The sequence below is a fragment of the Zootoca vivipara genome, chromosome 10, assembly GCF_963506605.1.
Source record: "Zootoca vivipara chromosome 10, rZooViv1.1, whole genome shotgun sequence".
In the NCBI taxonomy this organism is placed as follows: Eukaryota; Metazoa; Chordata; class Lepidosauria; order Squamata; family Lacertidae; genus Zootoca; species Zootoca vivipara.
Genome location: NC_083285.1, coordinates 61,710,587 through 61,725,362, shown reverse-complemented (window position 1 = coordinate 61,725,362; position 14,776 = coordinate 61,710,587). Strand labels below are relative to the sequence as shown.

General features: G+C 48.7%; 1 protein-coding gene across 1 annotated transcript in view; it reads right to left on the bottom strand.

Moving 5' to 3' along the window:
• The window catches only part of IRAG2 (inositol 1,4,5-triphosphate receptor associated 2), a 56,890-nt gene that overhangs the window by 11,840 nt on the left and 30,274 nt on the right, over positions 1–14,776 (bottom strand). The window contains 10 exon segments of the mRNA XM_035126608.2: positions 1,342–1,473; positions 2,262–2,402; positions 3,808–3,835; positions 5,681–5,747; positions 6,314–6,433; positions 7,391–7,455; positions 7,539–7,576; positions 9,884–9,962; positions 11,375–11,516; positions 13,166–13,271. Of these exon segments, the coding sequence (XP_034982499.2) occupies positions 1,342–1,473; positions 2,262–2,402; positions 3,808–3,835; positions 5,681–5,747; positions 6,314–6,433; positions 7,391–7,455; positions 7,539–7,576; positions 9,884–9,962; positions 11,375–11,516; positions 13,166–13,271 (918 nt within the window).

Sequence of the window (14,776 nt, the reverse complement as noted above, 5' to 3'; positions counted from 1 at the left end):
CTCCTCTTCGTGAAGTTGTCATCTGCACAGGTGTGACACCTGCCTCTAAAGCAGGCTCTCTTCTGAAGTTTAAAGCAAAGGCAGCTTAACTTTCCTCGTCAGATTGAAGCTGGTTTGAGAAAAGAAAAAAAATGCACCCAAGCAGCAGTATTTGTCGAGAAACCACAGGGTTGATATGGATCGTGGCTAATATGTGAATGCTGCTTCAAAAATTAGCAGTGGGAGCTCGCTGGGTGCAGAGCATGCAGTAATGTAAACATGACCAGACGGACAATTCCTGTGCAATATTGGTTTTGCCCACAGGGTGGGACTGAAGCCTCACTGGGCCAGAGTGGATGGGTGGGTGAGGGATTAAGGGGAACCCCCATGCATAGCTGCCAAGTTCTCCCTTTTTTTAAGGGAAATTCCCTTATGCTGAATAGGCTTCCTCGTGAGAAAAGGGAAAACTTGGCAGCTATGACCCCATGCACAAGCAGGAGTCCTTATGCTAGCTTCAGGTTAGTTTAATCTGGCCCTTAGTGACTTTAATCACTATCAGAGACCAGACCCTGCAAGTGTCCCTATTTTTCAGGGACAGCCCTGGATTTACTGAAGCCGTCCCAGCTTCTGATTTGATTCCGGAATGTCCCGCTTTTCCTTAGGACGTTCCGGCACGTATTTTTCTTGGAAAAAAAGCACTGGCGACAGCAAATAGGGCTTCTAGAGTAAACTGACTTCAGTTTCTGCTCAAGTCCACACAAGTTGTATGAAGTAGCACAATGCAAAATAAATCTCCGAGGTTACGTTTCAGCCAAGTTGAGGTTCTACTCCAAATCTGTTTCTGGATTTTCCTTAGAAATCAGCATTCAGCAAAGCTGTTCAGGAACAATGCATAGCTTTTCCTTCCCATGAGAACCACAGCAGCCTTCCTGGCATGAGACCCTCTGCTGCGGTACCCCTCAAGTTCCTCTCCTGCTTCCTTGCCTCAAACGCCGCAACTCCAAAACCGATCCCCCAAATGGACCTTCCACTTCTTCTGTAACAACTGCCCTGCCCTTTCTAACTTTTCCTCCTCAGGTCTTCAAACGTCTGCAGATATAGCAAGACCACACCATCCACACGATAAAGGAATGTCCCAATTTGAAGTTTTTTGGCTTGCGCCTTCTCACAACAGGGTTGGGGGACCTCTGTCCCACCCCAGACATTGCCGGACTCCAAATCCCATCAGCTCCAGCTAGCTTGGGCCAATGAGGAGGGATAGCAGGAGTGGGAGTCCAGCAATCTCTGGAGGGACCCAAGTTCCCCAACCCAGCTTTTAAAAGAAAGAGACAACTTCTACATTTTCTGGAATGGACCACTTACTTGATGAATGGCCCCCAGCATTTCTGCCTTGCTGGCAAGCCTGGTAGCATACTGGTTCAGCAGCTCCAAGCTCTTCTGAAGCTTTTTGACGATCTCCTGTGCCTGGTTATCTTCACTTAGAGAGGCCAGAGACTGAACAGGGACAACGTTCAAAAGAAGAAAGGGAAAAGAGGGCATGTAAAAATTGCAGTCATTCTATAAATGAAGATTAAGCAGCAGGGTAGAGTGGTCATAGCTCAGGGCATGCAGAAGGTCCCCGATTCAGGCAGCCTCCTCACACACTATTGCAAATGGCCTTGGAGCAGAGAAACAATGAAGGGAAGTATGTTGGTGACTTTGTAGGTACTAGCCAATCAGTACCTTTCACTGGTTTTTAAAGCTTGCTCTAGGACAGGAGTCCACAACGTTTTCCGGCCGTGGGCTGGATTATTCCCACGGACGATTGTCCATGGGCCGGACATGCGCAGAAGCGATTTCCGGTGCCGCGCTGGAAATCGTTTCTGCGCATGCCCAGAAGTCAAAAACTGTGCCAAAAAGCGATTTTCGGCGTCTGGGCATGCGCAGATGCGGTTTCTGGCACCTGCGCGCATGCAGATGCCATTTCCGGCACCACTCGGCAAGTCCCCCGCGCTGCGCTGTGCTGGTTTAGCGCAGCGCGCGGGGGACTTGCCGAGCGGACGGCTCAGTGACTGGGTGGCTTGTGGGCCAGATAAACGGCCTCTGTGAGCTGGATCAGGCCCATGGGTGAGAGGATGCCGACCTCTGCTCTAGGAGGTGACAAAGCTGCATTATTGCACAAGGCACAATGTGGACACTCTCAATTTACCCACCCCACTCTAAAGATGTTAATTCCATCCTCGCCCTTTTAAAGCAAAGCCAAGAGAAGCAACAAGCAACAGATGCGCATTGCCCATCCTTACATCAAGTAGTTTCAAGGCACCGGCAATCTCCTTCCTCAGGTTTCCCTCTGCTAAATCCCGGGACCTTTCTTCCAGCCTGACTCTCTTCTCCAAAGTGAAGAGGTCACATTTGAATCCTAGAGACAGCCGAAGAAATTCTCCCTGGCGAAGGGGGGGAAAGATACACACAACCCCAATGCAGGCAATGAGATAAATCAAGTTTCCTGATCAAAAGGGATTGCCCATTAATAGCTACCAGCAAGGGGAAATGGAAAGCGTAATGCTGGCAGTCAATGAGGTTCAAAGACTCTCTCAAGGCAAATCTAAATAAATAAATAAATAATAATAATAATAATAATAATAATAATAATAATATATTATTTATACCCCGCCCATCAGGCTGAGTTTCCCCAGCCACTCTGGGCGACTTCCAACAGAACATTAAAATGCAATAATCTATTAAACATTTAAAGCCTCCCTGAACAGGGCTGCCTTCAGATGTCTTCTAAAAGTCTGGTAGTTGTTTTTCTCTTTGACATCCAGTGGGAGGGCGCTCCACAGGGCGGGTACCACTACCGAGAAGGCCCTCTGCCTGGTTCCCTGTAGCTTTGCTTCTTGCAGTGAGGGAACCGCCAGAAGGCCCTCGGTGCTGGATCTCAGTGTCCGGGCAAAATGATGGAGGTGGAGATGCTCCTTCAGGTATACTGGACCGAGGCCGTTTAGGGCTTTAAAGGTCAGCACCAACACTTTGACTTGTGCTCAGAAACGTAGTATAAACACCGACAACTGGGAAACACTGGCCTGCGAGCACTCCAATTGGAGAACAGCCTTTACCAAAGGTGTCATGGGTTTTGAAGACGCTCCAACGCAGGGTGAAATGGAGAAACGTGCTAAGAGGAAGGCACGCTTGGCAAACCCCCTGTCGTGATCAGCCCCCGCCTGGCAACCTATGTCCCCACTGTGGAAGGATGTGTGGATCCAGAGTTGGCCTCCACAGTCACTTACAGACTCACGTTTCGAACCATGTTTATGGAAGACAATCTTACTTGGCTACGAGTGATTGCCAAGGAAGAAGAGGAGGAACAGTCCTTGCAGATGGAAAGCAAGCAGATAATGGCTTCTCTTTAAAAAAGAGGTGAAACTGACCAGTAACGAAGGATAAACCTAAAAGTAGAAGTGTGCTATTCACAAGATCGGAAACAACTGTGTGGAATTGGAAGAGCCTATGCTGTGGACACACATTTTATGCCAACATCGAGATAATATAATAAACCAGTAACAAAAAGATCCAACGGACACTACATAGCAGGATGACAAAAACAATTCACTTGCAATTCTGAGCAAATGCCAGATATCGAAACAGCTTTAAAACCAGGGGGGGGGGGGAGAGAACTGGTGGCCCTCTTGATGTTGGATTCCAATTCCCAGCAGGACCAACCAGCAAGCGCAATGATTAAGGATGATGGGAACTGTAGTCCAAAACATATAGAATGCACCAGGTTAGGAGAGGCTGATCCTGGGCATGGGAGAGAAGGCAGAAGAACAGCAAACATTTTGAAAGGCTTACCTCCACTTCCTTCTCACTGGGAGACACGCTGAAACCAGAAGAGACAAATGATTACACAACAGATCATGTGGCTATAGGCAGTGCTATTTTTCTAGGATAAAAGGTGCCGGAACTCACCACAAACACCTCCCTCGTTCTCTTAAGAATGGCAATGGTGCCCAGCTGATAGGTGCCACAGCTGAGTTCTGGCAAGTTCGCTGGTTATAGGAGAGGTGATGGGGTCTGAAGGAGCGCACTTTGAATATTTTTTCTCAGATCTGTTCAGCAGGGATGTTGCTAGCCGCTTTAGCACCCGGGGCGTCAAAGCTGAGGCACCCCCTGGGGGCAGGGCACCGATCTGCAGCGTCATGATGTCATAACGGGCGGGCATGATGCCCCTCGCCTCCATCAAGGGAGAGCGCGCGTTGGCTGAGCAAGCCGTGCAACGCCTAGCGAGGTTTTCGCCGGGTGGCTGCCAGGACCGGCTTGCTTCCTCGGCCAATGTGCGCTCTCCCTTCCTGCTGCAGTGCGCGCTCTCCCTGGACAGAGTTGAGGGGCGGGCCAGCAAGGGGCGTCACAAGCATCGCCTCGCTGGCCCGCCCCTCAACTCTGTCCAGGGAGAGCGTGTGTCGGCCGAGGGAGCAAGCTGGTCCCAGCAGCCGCCCGGCGAAAACCTCGCTGGCGCTGCAGGGGCTTGCTCAACCAATGTGCGCTCTCCCTGCTGCGGCGCGCTCTCTCCCTGGACGGAGGCGAGGGGCGGGCCAGCAAGGGGTGTCACGCCACCCACAAGTGTGATGCCACCTCGCGTGTGTTTTGGGGCAGGGGGCACGTGTTTTGGGGCGGGGTGGGCAGCCGTGGGATCACGCTGCTTGGGGCGGCCCACCCCCACCGCCCCTATCTTCCTTTGTTGTTGTTGTTTAGTCGTTTAGTCGTGTCCGACTCTTCGTGACCCCATGGACCATAGCACGCCAGGCACTCCTGTCTTGCACTGCCTCCCGCAGTTTGGTCAAACTCATGTTGGTAGCTTCGAGAACACTGTCCAGCCATCTCGTCCTCTGTCGTCCCCTTCTCCTTGTGCCCTCACTCTTTCCCAACATCAGGGTCTTTTCCAATGATTCTTCTCTTCTCATGAGGTGGCCAAAGTATTGGAGCCTCAGCTTCACGATCTGTCCTTCCAGGGAGCACTCAGGGCTGATTTCCTTAAGAATGGATAGGTTTGATCTTCTTGCAGTCCTACGCCCCTGCTATTCAGGGGGGGGGGGAAATCCTCCTCCAGTCCAGTGCTGCCCTCCCTGAACTCCTCAAGAGAAGGTGAAACCAGCTCTAAATAAGGTGCCTTTGGCACCAGAAACAATAAGTGCTTCAAGGAAACAGAAAAATGCCCCCAAAAGCACCAATTTTGCTGCTACTGATTTTGCCACCACTGGTAAATGGGGTTAGGACAGACTATCCAAACATTAAAATAAAATATAATAATAATAATAATAATAATAATAATAATAATAATAATCTGCCCACCTGACTGCGTTGCCCCAGCCACTCTAGGCAACTCCCAACAAAATATTAAAAACAATAAAACCTCAAACATTACAAAACTTCCCTATACAGAGCTGCCTTCGGAGATCTTCTGAAAGTCAAATAGTTGCTTATTTCCTTGACATATGATGGGAGGCTGCTGGATCAGGGCGATGGCTCATTCAGTCCAGCATCCTGTTCTCACAGTGGCCAACTAGATGCCTGCACAGGTTTGTCGACTGGAACTGCAAAGGCCTCCTGTGCTCCTTTACTACCCTTCACCAGCTAAGATTCCTGACAAAATGGGGGCTTGAGAGAGAAGATGACCATGTAGGGACCAGGGGGGGGTGGGATGACGTCCAGAGGACCTGAAACTCACTTGTCATTCTGCCTGGTTTTACACACAGCAATGCTAGACAGGTCCTCAGATGAAGGAGGATCTCCTGCTGAATTGTGTGGATGGAAGAAATAATAATTAAAAACAAAAAATGAAGCACGCAATCAGAGCAAATCATCTCATTCAAAAGGGAAGCTCAAATGATGGAGTGGGCGTTTATTGATAGATATTTTTTTGGGGTGGGACAACAGTGCTGCGTAAATACCACCTTTGCACTGGCATGGGTCAAGATGAGTTCATCAAAATTTTACCTGAAGTGTGAAATGTAGCTAATCCTTTGTCTATGCACAAGGGACTCCCTGCCTTCTGCAAAAAGGGAAGCTTTGAGGCAAAGGTGGGCATGCGCAGCTGTGAACAGGTGAATTTAAAGGCTCTTTAAGGTGCTGAGTTTACTCTGCAAATTTGACTAGCGTCACAAAAACACAAATCATTTTAGGATTAGGACAGCCTTGTATTCAAGTGTTAGCCTGGTAGCCACAGGCAAAGTGGAATGTTGTGCAAGCAAGTGAGCAGGCTGGTGGAGAAGGGTCCTATCAATCTTCTATGCCTACCACAGAAACCAAGGGACTTGCTGGAGCAGAAGGGATGGAGTCCAGTAATCCAAAGGTGCCATACCAGTCCTCTTGGTGAAAGTCTCCCCGTTAGCTTCTTCCTTTGCAGCAGTTTCTTCACCTGGCAGCAGAGTAACTTCACAGACTGCCTCCTCTACGGCATGCAGTAGTGTAGAGTCCACATCTGCAATGGGTAGGGAAATTCGCAACAAAAAATAATGTCCAATATCTCACATCTCTCAGAATTCTAAAGGTTTGCATCGGTTTCACAGCAGTTACTAGTTATGGTGTCCAGTCTGCATCTGGATGTGGCTCTCCAAGATGTCAGGCATAGGCCATTTCCAGCCCTGCTACCCAGGACCTTACAAAAACTCAACACACCCAGGGATTTGTGCATGCAAGGCATGTGCCCTTGCCACAAAGCGGTCGCACAGCAGACCTCTTAACAGTGGTGCCGTCAGGCACATGATTTCCCAGTAAGACAGGCTACCTGGATTTGCACACAGATTAGAAGGCTTGAGAGGTTGCCAACTGAGCTCTCCAGGCTATAGGTAAAGGACCCCTGGGTGGTTAAGTCCAGTCAAAGGCAACTATGGGGTTGTGACGCTCATCTTGCTTTCAGGCCAAAGGAGCCAGCATTTGTCCACAGGCAGTTTCCTGGTCATGTGGCCAGCATGACTAAACCACTTCTGGTGCAACAGAACACCGTGACGGAAGCCGGATTGCACGGAAAAGCCGTTTACCTTCCTGCCACAGTGGTACCTATTTATCTACTTGCACTGGTGTGCTTTCGAAGTGCTAGGTTGGCAGGAGCTGGGACAGAGCAACGGGAGCTCGCTCCGTTGCAGGGATTTGAACTGCCGACCTTCCAATTGGCAAGCCCATGAGGCTCAGTGGTTTAGACCACAGCTATAGGAACAGAGAGCCTGTGGTCTTTCAGAGATTGTTGGACTTTTGACTCCCACCGGCTCCAGTCAGCATAGCCAGGGATGTTGGGCATTGGAGCCCGGCAATGTTTGGGTGGGCAAACAGGTTCCTATTCTCCTCCATATTATTTCCTTCCTGGCAGATGCGAAAACCTCAACCACCCACAAAAGTAATTCACACATTTGGCAATAACAAGATCCCGGTGGTTGCTTACCCTGTGTTCCATTAGTGCATTCTGAAGTGGAGGAAGTAATTGCCTGGGTTGGACTTTGTTCGCTGCTAAAAGAACAAGGGCCCAATTTGAGTGCATGGTTCAACATCAGAATGGAAGTGGACTATGAAATGCATGCATGCATTCTCACCTAGATGAGGCATCTGTCAGTGGTCCAGCATCGCTCTCCTGGGATGGGTGGGGGGAAATAAAGAGATGAAAATGTTTAGCATATATACTCAAAGCAGAAAGAGGACAATCCCCACCACCCTGCTTGGATCAAATCCCAGAAGCATTTCAAACAGGCTGGTTGAGTATTAGAGAGCGATGCCTGACTCTCTCTAACATGCAAAATCTTTAGCTGTTACATGATCTGGATTTGCATTCTCTTTGCTTTGGCGGAAAGCATGCTAGTTTGTTCCCAGCCATTGCAGCAGCAGCTGTTTCCTACAGCTGCAAGAAAAGGCTACAAAAATAAACCACAGACCTCTTCAGCTCACCATCCAGTTACCTCAAGTAACCATGAGAGCCCCAGAAAAGCCATTAAAGGCAAACAAACATGAAGACACTCAACCTTTCCCTTCTAAACTTGAGGGGTTGTGTTTGGCAATTTTTAAATCCAATCCCAGACCTTCACTATTTATTTTGGATGTGTTTGTGGGCTCCCCCCCTTCCCAATAGGGGGGCAGTTCCTCCACTGGCCTCAGCTAGATTGAGTCATAAATTCATACAAGGTTCAGGGCCAAGAGAATTCAGGAGGCCACTTATTACAGTGGGACCTCGACTTACGAGCTATTCGACATCCGATGTTTTTGAGTTACGAGCGGAAAAAGTGGCCGCGCGCTTACGATTTTTCCGACATCCGAACGGAAAACCCGTTCGCGGCTAGATGCGGTTTCCTCAACTTAGGAGTTTTTAGATACAGTTTCCTCGACTTACGAGTTTTTCTGTTTCCAATGCATTCCTATGGGAAACTTGACTTACGAAGTTTTCGACCTACGAGTGTGCATTCGGAACGGATTAAATTTGCAAGTCGAGGTCCCACTGTATTTAGTTTGATAGCATTTGTATAACTTTGGGCTCATCCAGGCTCCCGCTTGTCCCACAGTTTTCCCCAGGAAAACCCACTCTTTCTTCCCATTATGTTTTATTAAATTTCAACATTTTCAACATATGCAATCAAAACCCAGTTTCGTCTTTTCTCTTATTTTTATCGTTTCCCACGGAGTCGTTGTTTCTCCCCTCCTGCTCTTCCTTAACTTCTATCTATTTACATCAGGCATCCCCAAACTTTGGCCCTCCAGATGTTTTGGACTACAATTCCCATCATCCCTGACCACTGGTTCTCTTAGCTAGGGATCATGGGAGTTGTAGGCCAAAACATCTGGAGGGCCGCAGTTTGGGGATGCCTGATTTACATCATAACCACAACATTATAATCTAATTACTTCTGCTGCTCATAGCTCAAATGTTGCTCATAACCCTTCATCGGAGGAGCACAGGTCTGGTTTACAAGTTTAACCCCTGCAGAGCTACGATTCCTAGCACCCTGACCAAACTACAGTTCCCAAGATTCTTTAGAGGGTGGATATGCTTTAAATGTATTGTGTATACACAACCTTAAAGTGGGTAGGATTTTTAAGCCTCACCCCTTTAAAAAACAACAACACATCGCATTACACTTAATGTGGATCTGGTATTTCCTCCGCTCATGCCCTGGATGAAAGTTAAGCACATCTTTCAACAGTGCATTGTCTTGCAGAACATTCCCAGAAGAACCAGGATACAGGTATTTCAGAGAGTTTAATATGAACCTGTCAGGGGATTGTTGCGGCTACTCCCGAGTAAAGACGCTCCAGTCCACTCTGTCTTTAAGAGTTTTATTGTACATACTATTTACAGTGCAGAGACATCAGAAAACATGACTGCCTAGTCGTTCCCAGAATCCGGCAATACCGCCTTCCGGTTTCTGGTCCAACATATGAGCTTGGGGACCCCAAAACGCCTCCCCTTCGCCCTACGTCTGGGCACGCGCCTCAAATCAAGCGTCGGAAGGGGCTGCGTCCCATCTCCCCTTTGTTGGCTGGGATGTTGCTGTGACTCCGCTGCGTCGCCGAGCCTTCCTTCCTCTACTTGCCGTCTGAGTCGGTGCAAGGGCTCAGCAACATCTCGGAGCCCTCCCTCCATACCGCTCTAGTCCTCCCCTCTCCCTTCTGACCCGCTGCTGACGCTATCACTGGGCAAAGTGCTGTCCCCCTGACAGAACCCATAAAGCTTCTCCATCGTGTGTGTATGTGGGTGGGTGGGTGGGGGAAAATAAACCTGGCGTGGAGCCATTCTGCCACAGCACCCCTCCCCACAAGCTCTCTCCCCACATGGCAAACTGTAGCCCCCCCCAGCACCACCACCCGCTGGATTTAAACTATCCAGTTTTCTCCCAGAGAAGCTGTGCTGTCACTCAAAACCAATGGAAAACTTGAGCTCAAGAAGACTAACCTTGGTAGCATCAGCATCCATCCTTCTGGCTAAGGCAAGCTCTGCATCGGACTGGTTACCAACAGAATGGGCATTGCACCTGACGGCAGAAAGCTTCATTTGCATGAGGCAGCCAGAGCATTGCGCTTCACCATCATTACCCCTAAAGCAAGCTGCACAGGGGATATTTTTATCTACAGCATTTACATGGGTGAACAAGCCCACTGGCTGTGACGCAGAAAGAGTGTCGAGGAAGCGGCTGTAGGCCAGAGAGGAAAACAAGCCAGACTTAGGCAGACATCCACTTGTTCCAGGTGTCATAGCCAGTGGTATAGTTCAGGTAGAATCATAGAATTGTAGAGTTCGAAGGGGCCACAAGGGTCATCTAGGGTCGGCAAATTAAGGCCTGGGAGCCGGATTCGGCCCAATTGCTGTCTGGATCCAGCCCACGGATGGTCCGGGAATCGCCATGTGGATCAACATGGGGATTCTGATTGTCTGGGCTGTGCCATTTTCCCCGTCTCCCTCCCTCCCTCCCCCTGGCTTCTCTCCGGCCTGCCTAGAGGAGGAAGGGGGCTGGGCTTTGTTGAGCCGCAGTTGGCTGAGTGCCATTTTAAGCAGCCCCTCCCTGGAGCCAGCCCTTTCGCGCCGCTCATCATCCCTCCACCACCGCCACCAGCCCCTGCCGCTCACAAGGCACAGGTAAGCAGCCACCGGGGCTCGTCTGGTGCTGTGGAGAAGGGAGGGGAGAGTCATGGGGGGATTCCACCCAAAATATAGTCCAGCCCCCCACAAGGTCTGAGGGACAGTGGACCTCCCCCCCCTGAGGAAAAGGTTTGCTGACCCCTGATCTAGTCCAACCCCCTGCAATGCAGGAATCTTTTGCCCAACATGGGGCTCGAACCCACAACCCTGAGATTAAGAGTTGAATGTTCTACCAACTGAGCTCTCTCTCGGTAATTTAAGACTCTGGATATAATGGCCTTAAGAGTGCTCCCCATCTTTAAATGGCAATGTGTATGATTATTTCACTAGCTTACAAATGTGGAATGCCAGCTCTCAGGGGTGGCTGGTGCCCATTGGGATTGGGGAGGGGGGAAGGAGGCAGGGAGAGCAACAACTGGATGGATCCAGAGCCAACGAGAGGTAGGGCCCACTAAATCTAGGTTTGTCTCCATCCTTCTCCTTTTGCTGAGTTCTGCACCTGCAACACTGAGACTTAGGGAGGAGGAAGATGAGAGGCCATGCCAACCCCTGGCCTGGTCCCCTCAAAAGTGGGCAGGTTGGGACAGGCTGAGGGCAGACTGAAGTTTTTGGAAACCCCCCCCCCAATGCCAGCTCTGCTCATTATACTTGGTGAACCTTTGGGCTTCTCAATCCTTGCCCTGATTATTCCCTGGCCAATGGCAAGAGTGAGACGTTGGAGGCACTTCCGTCCAAGATGCCAGCTTCATTCAGAGAGCAGAATTGCCCATGGAGCCTATATTTTTAAAACTTGGCCACTGGCCTTACTTGTGCCCCTCCAGATTCACATCGAAGATGGAGTCATTTCTCAGGTGTTTCTGCCCAGAGGTAGACGGGGATCTAGTATTTTCAAAGGCCGTGGACACAGAGCTCCACTGGATCAGCTGGAGAGGGTCAAGGGCCAACGCATCTGTTAAAAGCATACATAGAATCATAGAAAGGCTTGGAGGTCGTATAATCCAATTCTCTGCTTCGTGCAGGAAACTTGCAATAGCTTCTCTAACAAGATGACCACCCTAGCCTCTGATTAGTAACCTCCACCAACAAAGAGCTCACCACCTTCTGAGTAGATTTAAAGGACACGGCTTTCCGCAAAGGAATCCTGTGAACTATAGTGTATCCCCCCCTACAGAGCTACAAATCACAGCACGCTTAATAACTTACAGTTCGGTGAGGCCATATGCGTCAACATGGGTGTTCGTTGTGCCTTAAATGTATGGGGTGGGCCACAAGTTGTAACCTTGTTTTCCCAGAATCCCACAGAACAAGGCCAACTAACTGGCAATTTTCAGAGGCCTCTCAAAACACCTGGGGCTGAACTAGCTAGCTGGCCACGAAAATTTCACTGAAGGCTAGACTGCATGTTGGGGTGTGGGTGGGTGAGTGGGGGATTTTCAGCCAGAAAACTGTGTGGGACCCCCGATCTGGACTGGTGACACATTCCAAAACAGGGTCCAAAATGTATCCTATTTTCATCAACATAGGTCTGGGTGGTGCATGTTTCATGTTTATCCTAAAACGTATTTCAGTCCTCACTGCTGACCACAGGGCAACCAGTTTCCAGTCTTCCTTGTCACCTGAAAGGATGCTCTCAGAAGAAAGGGCTTTAGGTTGTTTTTGCTATGATATAATAAATAATAATAATAATAATAATAATAATAATAATAATAATAATTTATTATTTATACCCTGCCCATCTGGCTGGGTTTCCCCAGCCACTCTGGGCGGCTACCAACCGAATATTAAAAACAGTACAGCATCAAACATTAAAAACTTCCCTAAACAGGGCTGCCTTCAGTTGTCTTCTAAATGTAAAATAGTTGTTTATTGCCTTGACGTCTGCTGGGAGGGCATTCCACAGGGCGGGTGCCACTACCAGGAAGGCCCTCTGCCTGGTTCCCTGTAACCTCACTTCTCGCAATGAGGGAACCGCCAGAAGGCCCTCGGTGCTGGATCTCAGTGTCCGGGCTGAATGGTGGGGGTGGAGACGCTCCTTCAGGTATCCTGGACCGAGGCCGTTTAGGGCTTTAAAGGTCAGCACCAACACTTTGAATTGTGCTCGGAAACGTACTGGGAGCCAGTGTAGATCTCTCAGGACCGGTGTTATGTGGTCCCAGCGGTCACTCCCAGTCACTAGTCTAGCTGCCGCATTCTGGATTAATTGCAGTTTCCGGGTCACCTTCAAAGGTAGCCCCACGTAGAGTGCATTGCAGTAGTCCAAGCGGGAGATAACCAGAGCATGCACCACTCTGGCAAGATAGTCTGCGGGCAGGTAGGGTCTCAGCCTGCGTACCAGATGGAGCTGCTAGACAGCCGCCCTGGACACAGAATTAACCTGTGCCTCTATGGAAAGCTGTGAGTCCAAAATGACTCCCAGGCTGCACACCTGGTCCTTCAGCGACACAGTTACCCCATTCAGGACCAGGGAGTCCCCCACACCTGCCCGCCTCCTGTACCCCCAAAACCGTACTTCTACACTGTTTTTCTCTTTGCCGCTTACACTATCCCCTGCTGAACTGAATCATTCAAAGAAAAAAGGGGAGATATTTTCAATCTTACCTAGTAGCGAAGAATATTGCAAGCACCGGCGTCTTGAAGCATGTGACCAGGACAAGTCAAACAGCAGATTCTCTTGGTACCTGATTCCTTTGTAGCAGCAGTTTTTCTAAGTGAAGAAGGAAAAGTTAAGGCATAAGACTTCTTTCTCCCACTGCCCCGCCCCAAAACCCGGAACTTGCCATGCGATTAGCTGATGGATCTTTTGTCAATAGAGAGCAATCTAGCACTTGGCACTTGGGTTAGACGAACAATTTTGTAGCCATCTCCACCCACCTTTTAAAAAACGGAGCATTAGCTCAAAGACATCCCCATTGTTAGAGGAGGATAAGATAACTTTGCAGTTTCCTTCACGGGAATGGGGATGGTTTTGTTAAGGAAGCCCTAGAAATCTTGAAGCATTGAGTTCTAAGATTTTTGGCTCACCCACACTCAATATTTATCTTTCATTTTTTCTAGGCTCAAGTTCACATTTTTCCGATCTGTAGCCGAGCAGGTGTATTATTATTATTATTATTATTATTATTATTATTATTACTACTACTACTACTACTACTACTACTATATTTGCTTTTTTGCCCTGCTGCTTCCCCCATGAAAGCCCACCGTCTAATGCAAGAAAACCCAAATTTCCATTTGTTCTGATTAGCATCAAAGAACTGGTTTTCCTGGTGAAAGTAGGAGGGCAAAATGGAAAAAAACCACTCAGACAAAGACCAGGAAAGTGTGAACCCAGAAAGTATGAGGAAAAAGGTATGTGTGAATGAGCCCTCAGTTTAGTTTCAGTTTATTATTAATTATATATCATCATCATCACCATCATCATCATCATAAATTTATATACCACCCCTTCATCTGTTGATCTTGAAAGACCTACATTGGCTCCCAGTACATTTCTGGGCACAATTCAAAGTGTTGGTGCTGACCTTTAAAGCCCTAAATGGCCTCGGTCCAGTATACCTGAAGGAGCGTCTCCACCTCCATCGTTCTGCTCAGACACTGTGGTCCAGCGCTGAGGGCCTTCTGGCGGTTCCCTCACTGTGAGAAGTGAAGTTACAGGGAACCAGGCAGAGGGCCTTCTCGGTAGTGGCACCCGCCCTGTGGAACGCCCTCCCACCAGATGTCAAAGAGAAAAACAACTACCAGACTTTTAGGAGACATCTGAAGGCAGCCCTGTTTAGGGAAGCTTTTAATATCTGGAGGACTATTGTATTTTAATATTGTATTGGAAGCCGCCCAGAGTGGCTGAGGAAACCCCAGTTAATAACATCAATATACAACATAAAACCCCCCACAAAATACATAACAAGGATTAGAACGAACACAAAACAATACACCCCACAACACATTTCAAAAGGCACCAGATGTTAATCAGCCAAAGGCCCAGTTGAAGAGCAATGTTTTCGACTGGCACTGAAAGGCGTATAATGAACATCTCTGTTTTAAGAGCTCAGTTTAAATCTAGAGCACCAGTTTGGATCTTCTCAGTGGGGGGAAAGGCATTTTGGAGAGTATATCACTACATTAAGTGCTGTATAGAACTTTATTCTAAATTCCTTTCCAGCTAATTGTGGGAAAAATAACTCACTAAAAGGCACTAGTGTGGAACTAGCC